Source organism: Echinococcus granulosus (assembly GCF_000524195.1).
Source record: "Echinococcus granulosus chromosome Unknown EG_S00059, whole genome shotgun sequence".
Lineage (NCBI taxonomy): Eukaryota > Metazoa > Platyhelminthes > Cestoda > Cyclophyllidea > Taeniidae > Echinococcus > Echinococcus granulosus.
Genome location: NW_020170439.1, coordinates 161,727 through 183,978, shown reverse-complemented (window position 1 = coordinate 183,978; position 22,252 = coordinate 161,727). Strand labels below are relative to the sequence as shown.

Here is a 22,252-nt window from a genome sequence, read left to right as displayed (position 1 = left end):
CAATGCTTTTGTTAGGTTATTGAAAATTACAAATTTTAGTCGGAGGTGGGACCTACAATAAACACAACGGCGTGCCTAAATTAGATAAAATATTTGCAAACTAGCTTTCTGTGATTTTTAAGGCCTTTTGCAATTTTCGTGTATTTAATTACATTAATGTTTATTAAAGGTGCAAAGTAGTTTTTCGTAAACACAATATTGGACATTTAGCAGCGCAAGTCAATTAACCTTTAATAAATGATTTTTAGTATCTCTACAGGTTGCAATTTTGTTTCATCTTGTACACCCTAATTTTATCACATATCAAGTAAGCGCGTTGATCGAACATACAGATACCATCTGATCTGCTGCCTGGTTGGCTCTGCGTGCTTCCTTCCAATGGGTGGCTTATTATCTTCTTTTGTATCTTCACCACACCCTGGTAGAAAACGAGAGCGCAGTCCAGATGCAGATGATGAAATTCGAGCGCCTTTAATGTAAGTCTGGCTGGGTAAATAGATCATGAGCGCCGCATTTCCTAGGGTTCTAAATGTGCTGGTTTGAGTTTTGATTTTGATTTTCCCAAATATAGAAAACGTATTCGCTCAACCTACGATCACGTTTATCGGGAATTATTTTCCAAGGGCGAAGGTAGCGACATCACAATCTGTGCTCTCGGTCGCGAATGGCCACTTCATCGGATTTATCTCATACAGTCGCCATTTTTCGCCGCTCTCTTTAACGGCGGTTGGAAGGAGAGTGATGACAGACGGATCACTCTTAACCTCCTTGACGAAAATATTACGCAGGAGTCACTATACATCGTTTTCGGCTCCTTTTATAGCGACAATATTTCTCTCACCGACAAAGTAAAATCTAAATGTTTATTCACCACTCATACGTAGACTGTGGTTGGTATTCTTGCGGCTGCAACGTGGTTTCAAATGGATGAGATTCGACATCTTTGTAGCAACTTCCTTTGTCGCCATGTAAAACTGGAGTCCCTTATCCATCTGCATGCATTGGCTGCCAAGTACAACCTACCTGAGCTGAATCAGACTTGCGTTGATTGGCTGGTGAGAAACCTAACCATCCTTCCGGATTGTCCTCCTGTCTTTGAACTGATGAAAAGAATCCCGTGAGGCGTTGTTTTCGTATGTAATAGTTGAGATTGGGGATTCACACTATCTGTGACATATTTTTCCCTCTTTACAGAATTTCCTTGATGCAACCTGTAGTTAGTTGCCCAAAACTAGTTGTGGTTCAATTTGAAGAGGATGTATTCACATGTCTTCTAAAGGTAAGGTGGAAGTAATTATGGTATCAAACTACATCTTTTCTGAGCTGTCTAAAAGATGCAGTCGGGTACTGTATAATTACATAGATTGTTTTAAAGAACCTTATCAGTGAATGACTTAAGGCTGCTTTAATCGATTCCTTATGCTTCAAAGAATGGTAATCGTACGATGCAATAGATTCATTTTTATAAGAATTTGAAATCCCAGTCAAAGAACATTCCTTCCCTACTTGGTGGGGAAAACAATCTATCATTGACTTAGACGATCTTTAAAAAATTATCGACTGACCGTTTATCGGTGTTTAAACATGTATTTGCTCCCTTGTCTATCGGCGCCTATATCCTTTCAAGCAGCTTGTCAACATTTCTGAGCTTGATAGGATACGTGGGGTAGTGTTTTTTGAGGGTATGAATTGACGCATCTGAAGACTGATTCCAAACTTTATTTCGTAACTTTTCTTCATAAAGAGAAACGAGTTTTCTCCCTACATCGTTTTCCTTTCATTTCACTAATCTGTTCAGAAGTGTAGTTCATGTTCCTGTTTCAGGCAAAAAGGTGGAATTTCGGAGCCTGCTTTTTGGAGTAAATAGTAATAATCCTCATGTAAGCTATTTTTCTCTCCGGGTCCTCAAAGAATAATCGACCATCACGGATTCGATGTCTTAATGTTTGTATACGACACTATCTTTTGCCAACTGCTTTCTCCTTTTCGATCCCATTTATTTTCCTTTCAGTAACGTTACATGTAAAATATATGGAAGGCTCAAACTTCCAGTAAACCCAATTCTTCTTTTTATGAGAAGTTAAAACAGATTCCTTTTTTCATTGGCTTTAATTGCACTGAAATTCGAGGGTCATCGAGATTGCCCCGAACATGCATTTCAAATTCATGATTGTGGATATTTTTTTTAGTGGCTCTACCTTAAGCTGAATCCTGAAAAGCCTTACTGTCGAAGCTCACCATTGCTCACTGAAGCATACAAATACTTCGCCAAAGATGGTGAGTTTCCATTATTGTGAGAATTTTTTTCTTCTTGCTTCCTAATCATTGAATCAACAATATATGAGCTGCTTTAAGAAAAAGGTTTTTAAAGTAAGGGGATAATAAAGGGCACCGTTCTGGTAGACCATTGGATATCTAGGCTAGCTAACTCCAGTAGCATGAACTTTCTTGATCACCTGATAATCTAAAATCGGAGGGTAGAGCGCATAAAGGTGAAGCAGTACCGTACTTAAAGATTAACACATACATAGGTATATATAATACATAATTGTGTGCCTTATCAGTTCTGACAAGCTACTACGAGTCATTGTAATAAACCATCTTGAATGCATACTCTTTTCTGTGAGAACCTGATACATCCTTTTTAGCGATCTTAATTACTTTGAAAGGTTACCACTCCTTTTGCATTTTTAAGTGGCATCCTTAACTGATTAATTATTTTTTCTTGTCATACTTGAAAATCGTATTAAACGGCTTGTCTACACAAGGATTTGTCTAACTGTGGCTAGTTCCCAAACGCTCAGAACTCAGAAATTACGTAGGTTGATGGTTTGTGTGAGGATGATCGTTTTGGTAAGTGCTTTCACTCTCCATCACGTATGCCATATAGGCTGAGACAAGCGAGTGATGAGGTGGAAGCGGCTAATAAAGCGATCTTGTCGAATGTATTGCATTAGAACTCGGTCGTATTTACGGTTACTTCTCTTTATCAGTCTATTCAGCAATGTGGGTCTATTAAGTGCCTTTTATCTTAGCAGATAATGCTTTTCATCGTTCACGAAAGTAATTAAACAAATGGGGTGTGTTGAAACGCGTTAAACCATCTACTACCTGTTTTCCAGCTTAGCATTGGCGTCAAATTGAAATAGCTAAGATATGAAACCCGTGGCGTTGTCGCCTTGCATAATTATTGCGTATTGATATGACTGATGGGTAGAGAAATGGGAGTGAGAGGAAGAGTGGGGGAGGGGTGGAGAGGGGACAAAACCAGACGAATATCCATAAAGTATGATTTCATTCCATTTATACATTTTTCAGCTGTAGGATTTCTGGAATCAGCTCAGGGAGCAGCCTATGCACCGGTCTTTCGAGTTATTCGATGGGAACATGTGATCTCCCACTTTCGTTCCACCTGCCAAATTATTCGTGATGGCATTGTGCCTCGATGTAAGATGATCTTATCTTCTTTGTCTCTTCCGTTTTGAAAGAGTTATGTGAAGTGCTTTATTAAAGTTTGAGGTTTTGAGGTTTATAAAAGGTCAAAATTTAATGAGTATTAACTGAGTTTACTCTGTGACAGTCGCCTGCAGTATCCACACCTGAAATGCTGCTTACGTATAGGATTCGATGATGTGACTGAAAAACCGTCAGGACAACTTGCAGAAAAGCTGTCTTAATATCCACCACTCGCTATATCATCGAAACTGGAATTGTCCTTAGTTGATTATTGTGTTTATCGTTGTCGTCATTTAGGCATTTCACGTGTCGAAGTGCGGGATGGTCACGGGGTCATCCTATCCACTTTCGTCATTGGTTGTTTTTTGAAACTGTTCTCCTGGGCAGGTGTCTTTCCGTCTCGGCGCATTATCAACCATCACAATCCAGATGTTGTATTTTCCTACTACCACACCAGTCCCCATGTTTGACTAATCCAGCTAGTAAAATGTAAATATCTCCAAACAGAAAATCTGACATCTCTTTTATTCCCTTGAACTCAAAAAAATTTGTTGATACGATTTGGTACAGGCAGTGATCGTAAATTAATCGCAAACACACGTATCATACCGGACCTTGATGGTAAAATCGGGGCATAACTTACATACGATGAACCCATTTTTTGGGACAGTAGCGGGCTTTCTTGAGTGCAATTACCACTTTAAACGACCTATTTGGACTTGAGCATTCTTTGAACTAGATTAGTGTCTTCCCATTGTTTCTGCGTTTCTTCCACACCCAGCCTGGCTTCAGAAAGCCTACCAACGCCAGTGGCTTCAGCAGTTGCGATGTCATGATCTCTACCTCGCAGCCAATGGCACTACTGCTAATTCCCATAGCAGTTCTCTCATTCGAACGCCACAGCTCTCGAGCCTCCTGGCTGCGGCTGGTGGTGAATCGGCCACCACGGTCGTCACATCGCGTGAGCGTGGAATCGCCGGACCGCAATCCAATGTATCGGCCGAGGTGTTCTGGCGTCGCTGTGAACGTCTTGGACGCCGCATCAATGATGGTGAAGTGCCGTGCACTTGGCGGTGGTCAGGATATCACTTCGGGGTGGATTTACTTTTTAAGTATCGACATAGGTGAGTTTGACCAGTGCTGGAGCTTGTTCTTCAAGGCATCATGAAAATGTTTCTCTTTTTCCGCATTAGAGGTGCTTTCCTCAGTATGTAAACTGGTAGCAATAATGCCTAATAACTCATAAGCTGATCACTAAACTTCAAATCTGACATTTTGCGTGTTAGTGTCATTTGTCAATGGCAGTCGATTGAAATAATTGAAGAACAGGTGATGTGTGATCGGAGTAGGGCAACAAAGAGGCAGGGAGGCAAAAATTGATTCTACCTTTGCTTCTGTCGCATATTTCCATACACTACAGTTTGGACATTCTTGAAATAGTCTGAAGTACCTATTGGCAGTCCAGCACAACTTTTCGAGAATCCGTTTGCACAAAATGGGCCCCACAAGAGAAGGTGACTAATGTGTCCGCCATTTGCGTGTAAACAACTTTCGGTTTTTCTTACTTCTTACAGGCCTTTGTGTGTATTATGTCGCCATATTCTGTGTAGAAGAAATATCAGAGTCGATAAAATATTTCTTGAAAGCATTACAAACGTTTAACAAAAGGTAGATCATATTTGCGTCGAAAAGGAGTTGCTCCTTTATAATGACTACTACTGCTAAGAAAAGCTTAGGGATTCAGTGTGCCAGGTGGCAAATCTATGGGCGTGCCCTACGAACCCATCAGTCAATAGTGCACTACTGACAGCTAATGAGAAAACAGGACTTTTCTTTTTCTCTAATTATAGACTTGACAGACAGGCACCCACTTGTGCTATTGATGTGATTTCACACAAAAAATGAGTGACTTACTAAGGTGACACAACGGAAAAAACTAGGATCCCAACCATTCAAAATCGGTACCTGCGGAAGACAAGCATTCAGACTTCGTAAGAGCTCTTCGCTGTATCCCCGAGCCAGCTGGGAAGTGTTGGTATTTCTTTAAAGTCTGTCATCCTTGACTAACTTCACTAACCTTCGGCTAACGAAAGTTGCGTGAGCCTTCTGGAAAAAGTAAGGCTATTTCAACCTTGTTGCACAACCTTGAACATGGTGTTGTTGGTGCATTCCTGTTGCCATCGCCATGTTTTCCTGTTTCCAGAATGTCACAAATATGCCAGCTGTTTGTGTGTGATTGTATCCTTCATTTTTCTGAAACGCGAATACTGAGGCATAGCTGAACAGCAAGTTCACAGTGGCAGGTGCTGCCACAACATGCCGCCTAGTGTGGTGCGCTCTTTTAAGATCTAGTCAAGTTAAAGAAGGAAAAAAACAGCGCACTCCTTATCCACCCAAACATCATCAATCTCTCGGGGTGGTTTCTGTGTTAAGGTGATTTCATCGTAGATAAGCGCGGGTAAAAAGTCAATTTTACCTTCTTGGTACTGAAAGCAGGTTCTATGACCTGGTAGGGTTTTCTACTAGTGATTTGCGCAGCGATCATTTGTGAGGTCATACGTATCCCTGTCAGTGGCCAGTGACCTCACGTGATGTATTATTGAAATAAATGCCTGCAAGTTTGGGGGTTCTATTTATAGCGCTACCCTACGAGGAAAGAAGAACAATTGCTGCGAGCAATTTGGTTCATCTTCACTGTAACGACGTATCTATCATGAGACCATCGCAAACTAACGAAGGAACACCACTGTGGAATTTTTGCCATCTTTCTGATAGTAGTGACAACCCGAAAATTTATCGCCAGACAGAATTTATCTGGCATTGTATGAAGTTTTAACTGATCGTACGTTGCGAATTTCAACGTTCTTTCTGTACTATTGTCTTCAATCCCTATCAAGTGTGGTTGGAGAGAGGAAAAGTCAAAAGACCGGATAACTAGAAGTGCCAATGCAAATACGATCTTTGCATTTCTGATGAACAGTTTTAGATTATAGGTGGGTGATTGCTTGAGGTATGTCTTGAAAGGTTCTAATATTTTAGGGCGAATATCATAGTAAATAACTCGCATTTTTCCTATCTAAATTAAATAATTGGTGGTCACTATCAGAGGCTTATTGCGCAAATATTCAGAGGGTAAGGGATGGTGAGCACGATGATGGTCGGAAGCGTACCACCGAGACACTGATATTGACGATGCTGGTAGTGATCAGTTGAGGTAACCCATTCTAAGATGGCCAACCGTTTTGACAAACCTTTCTATTTTCAAGGCACTCTTTGACATATGAGGAAACAAAGAGTTTTGCTTTGATTTGGACGCCCTTGCATTATAAAGTACGATTTTAAGTTATCATCGAAGCTCCTTTTATGAAACCTGCTGGATCGGTTACAGCGAGGAGAACTATCTGGTGAAAACGCCCCGAAGTGATTTTAATGTGACTAGCTTAGAAGCCAAGAAAGGCTGTTCTGTGAACCACCCCTTTCTTTTGGTGACAGCTACACTTCTTCCGTCTTTTCTTTAGAGCCTTCCACGTGGTTCGCCCGACAGATTCACTACATTCTGAAGGTGTAGTTTGTACATCCCGAAAGTACAACGTGAAAATCGTCCTAACGGTGATTTGTACAGCTGATGAAGACTACTCCCCTTCGTCTTTTACCACCGTAGCCATCGATAATGTTGATAGTGCTCCAGCTTCTTCTCCTACCGCCGTTGAAGCGCTTGAAACGGAAGAATTAGCGCCGGTCGACGATGATGACACCGCCACCACCGCTGGCACTGACACTGCAGAAGGTGTGACTGTCGTCAGTCATGGAGATAACGGTGAACGGTGTAGACGTCCACGGATATGCACCTCGGAATTGAAGACCCTTCGAATGGTGGAGAATGCGCCTTACGAGTTGCTTCGTCTTCCAGACGACTTCCTATTTCCCGTCGTAGTGTCAGCCAATATTCTTCGATATGACCCTTCAGCACCGCGGTAGTCTGTGTCGTACGGATTTACATGCATGCGTGGCTGCAAATGGCAGTTTGGTTGCTTTTCCTTGTGATATCGTTGCCTACTTGTCAGTTTTCTAAGCATACTGCCTTTCGTTCACTCCATCCATTCGAACATACTATTTCTGATTTTGTATAATAAACTGATTTTATGACACAATGCGAAATTTTGTTCTCATTTGGGGGCAAGTGTTTGCGAAATGCGTTTGTTTCATGATGCGGTGGAGCGCTGTAAAACTTGCCCCTGACACATGGATGGGATCATGTTACTGAAGTCCAATAAGTAGCGTTGTTGCGTACAAATAAAAGCGATCCAAGACCTGCCATGGCTTACATTGCTTATCCTGGAAATGCATCGGACTGTTGCTACGGTGCGCTTTGTTGTGCTGTCTTACCTACCTCTTGTTTTGAATTCTTGGGTCATAAAATATCTATTAAACCCCATAGATGTAGTTCAAGTACGCCGAATATTCGAATTTGAACTCCGCCTCGAAGGAACCGTTTTGCGAAGATGTGCCAACAAGAAGGAATCAAAATATTTGATTCTAAAGATCTGTCTTCAAAATCAATGGTGCATCATGTCCCATAGGACTCAGTTTTTGAGGATGAAAGGAGTGTTTCATAGGATAAAAGTAACTGTGGGTAGTACCTAACGGGAATAATAAAGTAGTTGGTTTGCACTTGCATCGACCTGAAAAGCCAATGATAAGTCTTCCCAACAGCGCAATTCTCTAAGCTAGGAGACAAGTGGTAAAGTTGATTTCACCTCGGATGCAAGCGAAATAACATGAATAGTGAGAAGAAAAATTCCGAGTACCGTACCGTATCTACGTCAAACGTGTATCTCCGCTTTCTAATGTTTGGACACAAAAAAACCGCGTACAGTTAACAAGTCCCCGCGTGTTTTAACATGTCACTTCACTTAGTTCAATTACCTAATCAAGTAACTTGGCACGATTTTATGCAGGTTTTTAAATTCGCTCGCCAATGGCATGAGTAGTGGCAAAGCATGATTGTTTGAACGCCTCTTTCTGTAGGAAAGTGGGAAACAGGAGGGCTGAACCGGTCGCGCTACAAGAGGAAAACCATAGATTGATCCCTTCAGGGTGAACAACCTTCGACTTCCCCATTAATCAGTGCTTTCTTGAATAACACTGCTTCAACAATGCCATATGTCATCTACAAAGAAGTCTTCTTGATTCGGAGGCTTCGAAACCGGAGGTGGAAGGGGATTCTGTGGAAATTGCCACATACCATCTACGGTATGAATGAAACATGGTATGTTCAATCAACGACATGCGAGCTCAATCACACCAAATTCCCTCTACTTTTAAAGCCTCATGGAATTTAGCTTCTTTTTAGGTTTGATTTATGGACCAGAAAATTGCTGAGCTTTTTTTAGAAAAAATACCGTTTTAATCGCCATTTTAGCAGATGGCAAGGGTTTGGGAATAAACCGCGTTCCTTCATAGGTGGTTCCATTTTGGGGCGATTATTTGAGTCTGTGTGCTAATTGCTTGAGAAGTGGGACCCTGTTTTTTTTATTGCAACCCATCTGTTTATGAGATCTTGGGATCCACCTTTACAAACCACATGAATTGCCCAAGAAGAAAACAAGCACCGTACGCATAAACACCAGGTAATGTAAGGCGGGTGTGCTTTCTTTCCGTGTCATTAGTGTCTCAAGTAACTAAGTTTGTAGGAGAAAGAGCAAGCACATCTTTTAAAAGAACCGATTAGTGTGCTTCCTTTACGCAACAAAAAGTGTTTTCACCATAGAGGAAGGAAAAAAAATAGAGGGGAATTCGAAGAAATAATAGACCTGGAATTGTTATCCTATGAATGACTGAGCTTTAAGAAACTCCTAACATCTGTGCCACTTTGTCGTTCTGTTGGCGTCACTACCACTTCATGATTTTACCCAGGACATTTAAAACCTTAAAACCTTGATAAAATTTCTCTATAAACAATTGCGAAATTCCTTGTTATTTTTCTCAATAAATTTGCATACCATGCTTCGTAAACGTGGAAGAGTTCTATTAGATTTTTCGCTATCATCACACTCAATTCGAAGCCAAAATCATTCATGACATTTCGGAGGATTAGTTGGGCAAAGCGGATTTCCTCGCCCACCCTCCACTTCCACCTCATCTGCAGAATCCTTTGTCATTGTGCTGGTCAACTTTTGTGCTTGCACAGAAGAACTTGCATTTGCTTAAGATCAAAAGAGCAGATGTGGAAAATATTTCAGCGACTCACTGTCCTCCCTGGATGGATACAATAAATATGAATAAAGGATTCTCACTGCCTTGTTTGTGGTGCGAAGTGACTTTGTGCTTTAACGTTCACGAAACGTGCAAACATGTCATTGGCTAGCCTTCAGTGATTCACTCGCTGTACAAGTAGAAGAAGGAAGTACTTGAGAAACAGCCAAGTCTAGTGAATCATTTGGAGGATAAGGCTAAAAACTCGTATCCCTCACCCCACAAAATTTACTGTTGAGAAGATTTTTAGGTTATGGTAGGAAGAAATATTGTCTCATCCTCCTCCTGTGGGGTCCTTGATGATGGTCCTCCACGTGGTGATTGTTGATACTAGGCCATCGCTTTTGAAGTAGGCGCACAAAGATGACAGCGAAACGATGGTTGACTGGGCCTGGATTTGCTAGGATCCAGGCTCTATGTATGATTACCTTGAACCCTGTGGTGCTTCCCACCCGATAACCAATGGATAAAGACTTTAGTATGTCTTTGTTGCCTATATGTGTGAGCAATCAAGGAGAGGGATACGCCGTGTATGCGCGGGCCTGACGGCTGTCTGCATGTCCGTCCGTTCGGAGCAGCTTAGTAGTCTCAATCACACGTAGTTGTAGTGACTAAATGACCTTGCCCGGAGAATGAGTATCAGTACAGAGGAAGTGTATCTCAAAGTGATCTGATCTTAGCCAATCGGGAAGCGGTAAGTACAAACGCGACTTCTAGAATGTTTAAGAATTTAAATACGGAAGCGAAAATCTTGAGAATCTCGTTTAGGAGTGTTTTTCTGGAGTCGGGGGATCTACAGTACTGCTGTATACTTTTAGACACAAAAAGGCCAAAATTCGTACTTGCTTTGTATGCTTTGTTCGGAAAGAATGGTGACAGATCGCCCATACATTGCTTGAAGGAATGAAAAATTAAGGTGTAATTATAAATACAAAAGGCCTTATAGATGTTAATTTCCTCTACATTTTGCAGTATTATCGAGTTGCTGCTGAAGCCACCGAAGCCCATGTAATGATATTCAAGATGGAAGAATCGTAAAAGTTGATTAGCATTTTGGGAGGCTAAAAGGCACAATGGACTGAAGTATATCCACAATATGATCTCTAAGTGTCAAGATACTTTGATTTCCGTTTTAATGACCATTCAGAAATTGGGGTTGGGCGACACCTGGCGAAGTGGCTTCATGAAGTGAAACGTCATAAATAGCAATCTTTGTTTGACGACGCCAAGTGAAAAGGGAGAGGTGGAGGTTTGTTTGTTACCAGATGGCTCAAGTTCCAAAATTCTTTCTTTCATCTACCCTTCCTCTCATTGTCCAGCCCCTCTCCAAGCAGGAACAGGCTACATGTATTTGAATACAATAAAGGCAGTCAGTGTCGCTATTTCACAGGTAGGAAGTACCATAATTCCTATGCTACTGCTTCAAATAGGGAAATAAGACTACGGCTCTACATTTGTTATCCTGTTTACAAATGCAATGCAGGTATTCTTGAACCCCTGAGACCTTGTAAATGATATCTTTTGGCAAATCGCCTAACTCTGTTACCACCATTCTGCACACCTCTATATCCTCCCTAGGGAAGTGCGGTTGATATGTAGCATTAAACAATGTTGGAAGATGTATATCGTGGACGGAAGGCTATGCCATTCAGGCGGTGATGTAATTTGTAAAGCTTAAGTAAATATTTCTGTGCTGCAGTTCATTAGCTGTCGCTAGTTTCGAAAAAAATTTAAGCGATATTTTAAGGGGACTTAACAAAATTTCGGCTAAATTGCACCATTTAAAAGTCGATAAACCTTGCAACACATTTTCGATGGCGTGTATCTGCCTCAGTTGTACACCAGGCAATCATAGGATCTGTGAGTGTGGTCGCTGTCTGTTAATGATAGCTGTCAAGTGGTCACAGTGATGACGGTAGTGGGTGTAGGACGTCATTCTTTAAACGAGTTCGCAGGTACGCGGCAATGGCATACTCGAGAGTAGTCTGCTTGATGGCGCTATAAGAGAGCAATGCACCATGTGGGTGCTGGTGAATTTGCAGCAATCCGCACACGTGGTGAGTGCCACACGATGCCGATGGCGATCGAGGTACAAATGATTTATATGTAGTCTTTCTATGCCTTCTCCAACTTACAGCACTTTAGCAGACCCAAAGGACACTTCTCACACAAATATGGGCACAAATCGCCCCCTCCTCCGTTGAGAGGCAAAATGTAATGTAACGATTGTTTGCCTCAAGCTCATCAAAGTAAGCAACTTAGAAGGAATGTGGAGACTGCAGTGATTCAACTCACAGGTATGCAGCATAAAGTGAAGCTCAATCAGGAGGGTTGTGCTGCTAATGCTTCTGTAACGTCTTAAGCGCGGGTATGGCTTGTCATTCCTCTGACGCAATGGATGCTTATACATTGGTTAAAGATATTTACGCTAGCACTGATAGCTGTACATCTGCGACCACTCTCTGGCTTCCCTTCACCCTCCATATCAAAGGAAGAAAAGTCCTTTGTAAGCATTTTTCCGTATCTACTTACAGCGTGTGTGTCGGTTTCCACCATTGTTTGCCTGATTAGATAGAAAGCGCCACTTAGTGCTTCCGCCGTTGTTGCTCAATCCCCGTCCTTGAACTTGCTTGATACCACCCCTGATCCCCGTCCTATAGCACCGCCTAATGCAAAAGTCCAAACGCATGAGTAAAGAGCTTAAAGAGCAGTCATTGAATGCTAGGGGACAGATATGCTTTGACCTTTTCAGCAGAACAGCATTTCTTCAACTACTTCTTCTCCACCATCTGATTCTTCCACAGAACCTTTCTTTAAAATGTAGAGACCCACATTTTTGCCACATGGTTTTTATTATGCTATTAAATGGACTATAAAAAGAAAAGTCACCTCGAAGTTCTATTGTTGGCATCAAAGGACATCCATTTATGCCGAATTCTATTTAGTAACTGACTGGGGTACAAATTTACACCTCAGTTTTACTCACTTTCCCCACTCCTGAGAGTCCATATCATCTCCTAGCCCTTCGCAGAGACAACTTAATGGAATAATTTTACTCTCAAAGTTCTTGCTACTCATTCAACGAAGGAACTTAAGCATCGGTCTATATGTTGGACAAAAAAATTTGTACGCTCTGGTGATGCCTGTAACCCAAGTATTACGTTACTGTTCGATGTCCCAAAGGCGCCAATTTTCGCGACTAAATTCCTAAACATTCTAGAAATTGTGCTCTTGCTAAGGTTCTCCTAATTTGTTGAGATCATGTACGGGCACACTATAGTTGGATTAATACTAGCTACAAGACCGATGTTAATCAGCCACTTATACCGCCACAATCCAACAAATTAGCAGGCCCATGCGTGTAGGTAGAATCCCTTCTGCCTACACATGGTCGTCGGCAAGCACTGACATCGACATCAAAGTCTTCGAGCATTTATTACTCTGGCTGGGGTCTCGATGGAATCTACTTCATTACAGAAAGTTAAGTTGTCTGATCCCAAAATCCATTGAAAAGACAAATCTAACAGGGTGCAATTCACAAGTGGGCATCGATAAAGATGACCTGTCTATTCATTGGAGCCAAGACCATTTGGTTGGAGTGAGTACACCACATTGAAAGTGCATTTCTGTAATATTTTTGCGTCGTCTTCGGGCAAAGCATTGTTTTCAGTTCTTCTTCCAGCGAGTTTCGTAAAAAGTGACAAAACTGATCACCCAGCTGTCCTCTTTAGGAAGGAGTCCGTAGTAGGTAAATAATTAGATATAGGAAGTTCTAGCACTGTGGACTAAATTAGTAAATATTTGCTGAATAAAAGTGGGAAATCACAAATACGCCAGAGGCCGATAAAATGTTTACATGCTTAAAAATTGCTTATGCTTTGGTTGCTGCCTTTACTTTCCATAATTTTCATTCATCAATTAGCGAACCGATTGCACAGTGTATCCACATTATTAAGTGGCACTTTCTTTTATCCATCCCCCACTAAACACAACGAAAGCCTTACAGGACAGTTCCTCATGACAGTTCAAAACAGTACAACGAGAAACCTCTAAGGTGGTGCGAAGAGATGCCACTAAAGGTACCGCTTCAGTAATAAAAAAACTCGGAAAAGTGATTTACCACTCGCTGCCGCACTGTACTCATCAAATGCCTTTTATGTGTACGGTGACATGTTAGCCCAATCTGGTGACGCAAATTGGTTAATTTGCTCTAAGATGCCAAGGTACAGGCGTTAAGGCGTAAAATATTTAATCACCAGTGGCATTGGCAATGGCGACCACCTTGCAGCTGGTTCACTCGTGCCGCTGGTGGATCTCCTAAGTTTCTTCTGTGCGTCTCTGTCTGCTTCTCCTCACACTCCAAAGCGTGTAGTTCTCAAACACCATCATTTGCTCTGCAATTATTAACAATAACAAACATAAAATGGGTAGTGAATAGTTGTGCAATCTGTCCTCTCTCCTGGTAGGGCAATAATGGCTTTGTTGTTTAATTTCTTCCAAATGTCCTTTTCGTAAATTAACAAATATTTAGTGAAGGGTATTATCAACGGATTAGCTATTACCTTCGATAAGTGATAGAGAAAAAAACACCCACTTTAAAGTAGTGGTGCATAACCGGTGTAATGAAATATACCAACATTCTTTAGAATTAATTAATGTACATTGCTTTGGCAGGTAAAGCGAGGGCAGGCGGAGGTTGTCTCCAGAAAAGCGCATAAGGGGAGCAGAGTATAAAAGACGGAAGAGGGAACTTAGGGTGATGCATGGACATTTGCTGTTGTTGTCACATTGATGACAACTTTCACTTAGTTGTGAAATAGTTTACGGTTTTCAGCTGCACTCGAAAATGGAAGCATCACGCATGGACGAACAGCCATTGGAATACCCTTTGCATACTTAAATATTTGGAACTCGTTATATCTCCTTTCTCTTTCTTTCTCCATATCTCTCTTTTCTCGATAGCTACGACCTTTTTGGGCGGGAGAAGTGAATGCATAGTAATACCAGTAGATGATACGGAGTGTGGAAACATCTGGTACAAAGTCACAGTAAGAGGTTGTACTTCGCTCGCCATTAGCATGAGGTGTTGCTGAAAGAAGAATGGAAGTTTCAAAACATCCAACAAGACGCAGGATTTCCAGGTAAACGCACCCGGTTAACAAAGATTTATCAATGGCCAAGTAGGTGGCTATTGGGTTCGGCCATAGCCGCATCAAAACACGGGCTTCTAATTCCCCATTATATTGGGGCAATTTGGACGTCAACAACCAACCCTCTGGCAAACCACCATTTACTCTCTACCACCAGACCGCTCAAACAGTCACAAGTGTAGTGCTGTCTCCCATCCCCTGGCCATCATTCGCCGAAGCACCAACCAACAAAAATAATGCTCAAATCAAAGCTTACGGTGTTCTTCTATAGGTACTTTTAGTTATGAATGCTCCTTCGCATGAAAATCCTGTCCAAGGCAGCTGTCGTAAGACCTACATGTAGTGATACATTTCCTAATGGCACTGCATTTTACAAGAAGGAAAATTAATTCCATCAAAGTGGTGAATATATTAGCTGTTTTAACACAGTTGGACAGATATACTAACCCACTGTTGTTGGGTGCTTTGATTTGTAGTTGATGTCCCGGCTCCGGATGGCTTCAGCGAATTGTGCCAGTAACCACCATGACAATAAACTGGCGGGATTACCAATTTCGTGACGATTCTGCCATTTCCTATATAAGATGACCACCAAGGCAGAGCTTATAAATAGACCTTAGGGAAGGATTCCGTTTAGCAAAACAGTGTTTTAATCCAGAGAAGGTACGTTCAATTTAAACATCTCAGCTTTTTTATATTGCTCGAACCACATGAGAAAGTTGTCTTGCATAATGAGAGATGAAATGTTGCAGTCTACTGTCAGTGATCTCGCGTTCACTTTTCCCACTGATTTATTACCTTGTCGTTGTAGCGTAAGAGAGGTACTTATGGATCAGAGCACGGGTCCTATGAAAAACACAGTGTATAATCCAGCACACAGAACTCCAGCTGCAGGATGGATGGACAACTATCTGAATCTATCAAAGTGTATGATTAAAGCTAATGAGAATTTTGAGGGATTGATCAGAAAGTGGGGTTGGAACATCGAGAATGAACGACTTTCCTTGTCCGGTCGCATCGCTGGTCACCACTTTTTAGGCAACTCAGAAGATGTTCCATCAACAAGTCATCCGTTCGCCATTAGTGAGATCTTAAAGGCGAGTATGGAAGAAAATAGCACTGCTAATGTTGTACAAACAAGAGAGCCTCCGATTTATGCTAATATTGCCGAAAAAGAAGTGCCTGGAATTCAAAGGAAAAGGAAACCACTCATTGTCTACAGATCGGAACCTCACGATGCTAGTAAAAGAGTTCAAGTTTGTACATTTCTTTATTTTGCATGCTTTACGTCGGCATCATTGATAACGCTTTACCCTTTTTCCTAGGAGATGCTGGAACGTAGAGATGCCAGCCTAAGATACATCAACGATGGAAATGCTATCGTCAATCCCTTTGCAGTTAGCAAGAGAGAGCAATTGAAATTCCTCAGGAATTCATTCTGTAAGTTTCTCAACTAAAAGATAATCCCATTATCACATTGGCTTCTGTTGCTCCCTATAGGCAGGGCGAAAGCAGAAGGCGGTTACGAGTGCGCGGTGTGCCGACAAGAGAGGTGGCTCCTTCGAGACATGGATAAACACTTGCTGGGTCATAGTGACAGCAAGTTCTACCTCTGCGTGAGGTGTTTCAAGGGTTTCAATGACACCTTTGACATGAAGCGTCACAATCGTAAACACACTAGCAAGTCTCCACTTCAACCTTCTTTTGTTTATTTGTGTGCAGTGTTACTGGGTAAAACTGCATTGTGCCTAATTTTGCTCCTTCTTCTATTCCTATGCTGCGACGCGATGGGGAAACAGATGTGCGTCCATACGCATGTGCACAATGCTCGTGTCGGTTCACCCAACGCTCCCTGTTGGAGGGTCATCAGAGGTGCGTACATCAGATGACATTGAGATATGGACGAAATCAGCGTCGCGAGGAGTTGCGCGTTTGTGAGGCCTGTGGATTTGTTTGTGAGAACTACACGACACTGCTCGAACACACAGCGTGCCAACACCCCACCAATCAGGACAGCATCACGAAGTTAAGAAGAAGAATTAATAACCAAGTTCCATGACAAGCCAAACAGAACAAAGGTTCTCTAACTCTGTAAAGACTTAAAACAACAAACGGTTGCTATTTGTCGAAAGTTTCTTCTCGAACAGGGTGATTTTACTATTCTACTTGGCCCCTGAAGCATCCTGATATTTAGCTGTGGTGAGGTGAGGCAGCTAGTCATGTCATCATGACGTGCTGACTCACAAGGACGATGAGGTGTGACACGTCTTTGCTTGAGACAAAACCCCAAGTCACGCGTCTGATGGATTAATGCTTGAGCTTAAATTAGGACAAAAAATGGAGAATAAAGCCTTTATTGTTCGTGTTTTGGCACGCTTCAAGGAGGCCACTTGAGGTTAAACAGTGTAACTTTCGTGAGCGACAGAGCATGTTATGATGTCGCTCTTTCTACCAATAAGTAAAATTGAAACTTTTTGTGTAAATGCCAAATATTACGGTCTAACCGCATGTCCTCCTTTGCCAATTGACCTCAGGAGACCTTAAAATCCCGACTGTTCAACATGCTGGATTTTGTCTCGCGGTCTCACCCGTAGCGTGTCCAGTTGTCTGACAAGTACCGTTTACCTGGCCAAAACATTCTGACTCAGTGGAGATGCCGGGAGCTCTTGACGTGCCTTTTCATTGGCACGAACAATATGGAGAGGAACGAAGACATTTTGAAAGACAGACTGAATACTTCGCCTCTTGAGTGAGCATTATCACGTGCTGCACTTCGTCATGCAGGACCAAACGCTCCAAATCCCGCGTTCGTTGGAAAGTGCCTGAATTTATGCATGCAGACAAGGTAGAGAGCGACGGAGTGTGGTGCAATTTACTACTATTATTCATACTTAGTAGTGCCATTCATGAATGTTTTAGCTGCTTCCTGCTTCTCCTCTCCTTTCCACCCATCCGTGGCAATCAGTGGTGAAACCCTAGACGTGGCTATATGGGATGATTCACAAGGGTAGAGGAGTGCTGGCTGTCACTATCACCTGACAGTTTCCTACCCCTCCTCCTCCAACCGTCGATGCCAGTGTTGAGAGGAGGTGTTTCATTACGACTTCGCTGCTGTGTTGTCGAACTGCCAGACCAGCATAATAAAATTCATAATTAGCGATTCGAATTCACCACAGCAGTCTCAGCAAGTGGGAGTGGCAGGTTTTCCAGTCTGTCACAGCAAACGTATCAAAATTCGTCATTTTATTTACCCACTACAGCTCAATGTCTTGCTGATTCTACTCGATGGATAAACACCGTACTCATTGCACACCAGAAGGCAATTTGTGATATTGTTTAGAAGTAACGATGTCCCCTTCATGATAAGGTAGTAAAAGGAAGCTGGGAGAGTATTTGAGCAAGCAGCAGAGGAAGTGGCGTACCAAATGACGTGATCGCGCAGTATCTTTCTTCCAATTGGCCATCAATGTGCAAAACGCGGAAGTGATGGAAGGCCTTCCTGATTGACTGATCTGGCGACACTGCACTCTGTCTTACGCGACTTGAATTGTGCGACCACACTTCCATCCTACTGTCGCAAAATTTCATCAAGCCGTTTTTAGGACAATAGTATGACAACCATTGCTTGATGTTACAACTTAGACTCCTTAGAACTTGATTCAATCTAAAACTACGGAAGCTTTAACCAAACACATATACATTCACTGTATTAGAAAAAAGTACCTGGTTATGGCTTGTTTGAAAACTGCGAAGAACAAGTTCGCCAGGATACGAATCACTTATACTTTGAAAAGGTCTAATTTTAGGCAAAGGTTACAACTTTTCAAATTGACAGCATTTCCACTTTTTAATTCGTTCCCTTCATCTGACAAGTAGGCCTCATTAAATGAGATTCACTGCTCCAGAACTCATTTAAAAGTCAAAATCTTTTTTCAGCGAAACCGGTGCACCTTTGCCGTGTACAGAATTGTGCCCTTTTGTTGCAGATTCCACCTTTTGAAAGCATAATTGTAGCAAACTACTTTAATAAAGTAAAGTAGTCGATATAATTAAGGAACGCAATTATAGAAACAAGAATTCTGTCTCATTCATGCAAAGTCGTCATTGTGAAGTGATTCAGGTTGGGTCTTCTGAGAGTTGTGCCCCTCAATATCCCCAACTTATTGTCAGAAAATTCGCTTCTACGTTCATGTATTGTGCAGCCGATCACTCCCCCGGCTGAGCTCACAAATTCTGAAGCCAGTTATAAACAATTTGTAAAAATAAGGTTCAAATTGTTGTAGTATTAGGAAGCTCTACCTATTGCAGTTAGCAAAATTGTAAGTTGCTGCAAAATTTGTAGATCTCTTCTTGAAAAATCTGACACGATTTCAACAAAACCCATTCTAATAGAACTTGTGCATAACCATCGCACATTCTACCATGTTCATTAAGATTAAATAAGTCTGATGCTGGTTTGCTGGCAAGGCTTGGAAGAATTAGAAGCTACTTAGTAAAATAGGGGAATGAAGGCACAATCTAGCCTCTTACCAGCAATCAACAAAGTGATATCCACATGTGTTTTACCGGTCTCGGCAGCATTCACAGGTGGCGTGTCCATCGGCCATAAGAGGGGCTAAAATGTCCACATTACACGGAGTTGATAGTTGAAGAAGTGGCTGGTAAGTGGTGTTATCGGTGTGACCGACACTTGCTCCATGGTCGAGCAGGATGGGAACAACTCCACGTCATCTGTTAACGCAGCCTCCCGTAGTGCATCGTTTAATTCTCTGCTCGGATCTTCCATCAAAGACCCATACTCTAAGAATGAGTTTATTAACTCCACTTTATCCTATGGCAACAAAATAAAGTAAGTATTCCAAAGCGCCAATTTGTAGGCGTTTGTTTGGTTAAGGGTATAAGGTGAGAGAAGCCGAGAGGAAAATTTATTTTCCAAATTTAAGTATCAAACTCTACCAACTTTGTCATGCAGTGGAAACCAGTTATTTTCCCAAATACATGCAAATGCAAAAGCTGATACTTTCGTTTGGTTGAGAGTCGAATGTGGTAACAGATTGTTGTTTTAAAAAACCGAATTCCAATTGAGGGTGTAAGGAGGATATACAAATATATGTTCCTGTTCGACTGAGGCACATTTCGCAACCTGTCAAGGCTTTAAAGTGAACAAAACTGCACATAGTCGAAAAGGAAAACAACAGATGTGTGAGTAAACCAAGCACATCAAGCCATTTACATAGATTGCCACTGTACATCACGACATTAGGCAGCTCGCAATGCAGCTTGATGGGGAAACCCGCTCGACTAGTCGATCTCAACTAGTAATGACTACCTATTTTCGGGTGTTTTGCACAGCCTAAATTGTTATTATCTACGACGCGTACTTAGCAGACATATTATTAACTTATGACTTCCCAAAATTAAACTGAAATGTGTAGTGCTTGTAATGCAAGTAGTAGAAATGTTGGGTCGTTTAAAAGTGGTTAGCGTTTAGACTGCAATGACGCAACCCTCATGGTCTCACATAGTAGTTTGTTAAGACCCTATTCTAACATAATTTTTTGTCTCTTTACCATCATATTTTATTAGCGTACAGCCAGGCATTTAAATTTCAAGCTAGACGAACTGTTTCCGTTTTTCCGACATGAGGAATACAAATCAATATGATCGTTCACGAGTGAAAGTAAGCATGGCAAAATCATAGTGCAGAAGTTTGAACAATACATTTTAACACTAGAAAATGGAGCTATTTGGAGCTATTTGTAGAATCCACCTTGTCTTCATACAAGTTCTACCGTTAAAATTAAACTAGTTACGTGGATTATTATCGTTGCCATTTTGACTGCTGATTAAATAAAACGCCTTTGCATAAGGGAGGTACTAAGACAAGTTTTTATGCCAAAAATAGTACTAAATACTTGCGGGAAACTTTGGCATCACAATGAAGCCAAATAGAAACAGGAAATCTCAAAAAAATAAGTTGACGTGTTATGCTTTTTGTTGTCGGTTAGTTAAGGCTGTATTTTTCCTCAAAAATCCAGCAGGCATCTAGATCAATTGGTGTAATTCTGGGAATTGTACACCGTCATTAAGACCTTGCAGACTTGTAAAAATAAGCCGTCGGTAAGGTAACCCAGCTTTGTTAGTAGCCGTGAGGGTAGAGTGACAACTTCAGGGGAATTGCGTAAACTGGCGATTCAATATGTCACTGCATGCTGATTGGCTCGGCGTGACCTTGAAACCACTGCTACAGATATATGTAGGCGACAAGTTGCCGCATTCCTTACCTGCGAGGCTTGCTATATCTGCAGATCTCTTGTGCCAATCGACAAAAACACCGTAAGCTTTTGTTTAATTCATTTATTTCCAGCTGAAATTTCGATGACCTATTACTCGACCCCTATATGGCTCTTTTCTTCCTCCTGCTTCCCTTAAATGGGTGTGTTTTTAAAATACATTAGACTCACATAAGTGGCACTCAATTTTTGCCCAAAGGAATAATGAAATTTGAGGAGCTTCCCCTTCTCTTTCGTAAGCACTAAGATTTTAGTCCTATGTTTTCCAAACGGACACTTATGGTGATTTTGTCAATCCATTTTTGAGAAATTGTAAATTTGTACGACTCGTGGTGTATAGTGCCAAGATGCGACGACATTTTATTCTCCTAGTCCTTCATGTATGCGTAATCAAATGAATAAAACATACCTCATAACCTATATTCATACCAGGGAAGTGCTCATGCATTTGTGTTGTGGAACAAAATTCATGAAGCGTGCAGAACTTTGAAGCATTGTCAGCCCGCTACCGATAGCAATTTATCAGAGATTGCAGATGCCATTATGTTGCAGTCTGCGGGATGCGGAGATGCCTCAATTTCGTCTATTATAGACTGTTGAGGAATTGCGCAGAGTAGCTGGTAATTGTATGCTAACTTGAATGAAAAGTCACATGAACAGATGCAACAAAGCCACAGAAATTAGCGAGCTACTGAACACGTGACTGCGTTTTACGTCTACCAATGAGAATTACGTGCTACTTGCAGACACACTGACGACGAGTGCTAATCATAGAATCACTGCTTAACCCGTTACAACAGGCACTTGGAGATGAGGCTAAATGTATGTACTGGAAAGGTGGATCATTTCTCTGCAGAGTAAACTGTCCTATTTGAGAACGCATCGCAATAATTAAGATAAGCAAATCAGTAATTTGTTTACTCAGAGCAAGCTTTAATTACAAAATTATTTTGGTGTATTTTAAGGTTCTCATCGATGGCATCACCATCAAGCAAATGGAGTGCTTTTTCAAATCGCTTGCATGTAACTCACTTATCCAATTATATTGCCTTGTTATCCAAAGGCTGTTTATTTCTGAAAGAAGCAATGTTCAAGATT

At 41.5% G+C, this 22,252-nt stretch overlaps 3 protein-coding genes across 3 annotated transcripts in view; all 3 read left to right on the top strand. All coding sequences in view use genetic code 11, as the record gives it.

Moving 5' to 3' along the window:
- Positions 1-378: 378 nt before the first annotated feature.
- Positions 379-7,434, top strand: EGR_06554 (Germ cell-less protein-like protein; the record flags this gene model as incomplete). The annotated part of the gene is made up of 8 exons (XM_024495803.1): positions 379-476; positions 572-848; positions 885-1,117; positions 1,195-1,279; positions 2,190-2,277; positions 3,319-3,447; positions 4,238-4,580; positions 6,975-7,434. 8 exons carry the CDS (start codon positions 379-381, stop codon positions 7,432-7,434), a joined length of 1,713 nt encoding a protein of 570 aa, XP_024349763.1.
- Positions 7,435-15,688: 8,254 nt separating this feature from the next.
- EGR_06553 (Protein ovo) lies at positions 15,689-16,920 on the top strand (the record flags this gene model as incomplete). The annotated part of the gene is made up of 4 exons (XM_024495802.1): positions 15,689-16,117; positions 16,187-16,301; positions 16,362-16,529; positions 16,661-16,920. 4 exons carry the CDS (start codon positions 15,689-15,691, stop codon positions 16,918-16,920), a joined length of 972 nt encoding a protein of 323 aa, XP_024349762.1.
- A 3,368-nt stretch (positions 16,921-20,288) lies between these two features.
- Positions 20,289-22,252, top strand: part of EGR_06552 (hypothetical protein) — a gene marked incomplete at both ends in the record, with an annotated part of 3,303 nt that continues 1,339 nt past the window's right edge. Inside the window, 2 exons of the mRNA XM_024495801.1 lie at positions 20,289-20,340; positions 22,080-22,206. Of these exons, the coding sequence (XP_024349761.1) occupies positions 20,289-20,340; positions 22,080-22,206 (179 nt within the window). The remainder of the gene's footprint in view (positions 20,341-22,079; positions 22,207-22,252) is intronic.